Source organism: Plasmodium reichenowi, chromosome 11 (assembly GCF_001601855.1).
Source record: "Plasmodium reichenowi strain SY57 chromosome 11, whole genome shotgun sequence".
Lineage (NCBI taxonomy): Eukaryota > Apicomplexa > Aconoidasida > Haemosporida > Plasmodiidae > Plasmodium > Plasmodium reichenowi.
This window is the reverse complement of record NC_033656.1, coordinates 667284-668876: the sequence shown is the minus strand read 5'-3', so window position 1 is coordinate 668876 and position 1593 is coordinate 667284. Positions and strand designations below refer to the sequence as shown.

At 17.5% G+C, this 1593-nt stretch overlaps 1 protein-coding gene across 1 annotated transcript; it reads right to left on the bottom strand.

Moving 5' to 3' along the window:
• Positions 1-574: 574 nt before the first annotated feature.
• Positions 575-1141, bottom strand: PRSY57_1118600 (hypothetical protein; the record flags this gene model as incomplete). The annotated part of the gene is made up of 2 exons (XM_020114947.1): positions 575-661; positions 977-1141. The coding sequence occupies 2 exons, from the start codon at positions 1139-1141 to the stop codon at positions 575-577; spliced, it is 252 nt and encodes an 83-aa protein (XP_019970316.1).
• Between the last annotated feature and the right edge of the window lie 452 nt (positions 1142-1593).

Sequence of the window (1593 nt, the reverse complement as noted above, 5' to 3'; positions counted from 1 at the left end):
AAAAAATAAAAAAAAAAAATTTTTAAAAAAAAAAAAAAAAAAAAAAAAAGAAAAAAAAATTTAAAAAAATAAAAAAAAAAAAAAAAAAAAAAAAAAAAAAAAAAAAAAAAAAAAAAAAAAAATTTTTTTTTTTTTTTTTTTTTTTTTTTCATGAAATCCAAGTGAAAAAAATAAGACTTTCAAATAAATACAATAATAATAAATAGAAAATAAATAAGTATATAATATATATATATATATATATATATATATATATATAATATTTTTTTTTTTCTTCTTATTCCCCAATAATGTATTATATAAATCTACACCGCACACAAAAACAACAAATATTATAATTTCTTTCTTTTGTTTTATCACGAAAATTTTGTATGTTCAAACTAAATTAAAATAAAAAAAAAAAGGAATCTGCTGGGGTGTGGGGGTGTAAAAATTTACAGATATACCATATATACAATATTATATTATGGAAGGAAAAAATAATAATAAAATAATACAATAGGGGAAGGGGACAGGATAAGAATAATAAAAGAAAAAAAACAATATATATATATATGCTAACTAACAAGGTTTCTTATATGGTTTTGGTTTGATATTTTTTGGCTTTGTGATTATTTCTAATTATCATAATGCTACTAACTACTAATATGCAAAAATATACCTACGAAATAAAAATATATGTATGCATATATACATACATATATATATTATATATATAATATTTATATGTTCATTGTATAGAAAGTGAAAGTAAAATGGTTGTTATTTTCGTCTCATTATTTAAATATACAGTTATGTAGATGTTGTTCTCTCATAAATTTTAATAAAAGCACATTTTAGGTCATATAATAATATAACTTCATAGAAATCACTTTTAGAAATATTATTAAAAGGAAGTATATATGTATATATATATATATATATATATATACATATACATATGTACGTATGCATTTCATGTTTTGATTTGTCTTACCCCTGCACAAATAAATGAAGGCTTGACCTTTTCTGATTTGTCTCCATGTAATTCTAGCGAATCGGAATCATATAATAACATAAGACCAATGATTGACAAAAAAACTGCAGAAAATAATGATACGATGGCAAAGTAATACGTGACCGCGTTTTTTATGGCAGACATTATATCTTTATATTTTTAATAAACTATTTTTTTTTTTTTTTATCTTTTTTATTTTATTTTATTATTTTTTCAAGGTAAAATTTGTCTTCGTACTCATTAAAGAAATAATTATAATCATAAAAATTTTGGTAACTTACAGTGTCATTCTGTATATCCAACTTTAATTAAAAAAATAAAAATAAAATGAAAACCTTCAACATATACATATAATAATATATATATATATATATATATAAATATATTTTTTTTTTAATAAAAGTTGTTTATTTCCAAAATTTTACATTATACATATCCAAAAAAAAATTACAAATTTTTTTTTAAATGGATAATATATATAATAAAGCTATACTTCAAAAAAAAAAAAAAAAAAACCAATCAACAATTATAAAAAAAACAAAAAAATGAAATAAAATAATAAAAAAAAAAAAAAATATATATTTATATATATATAT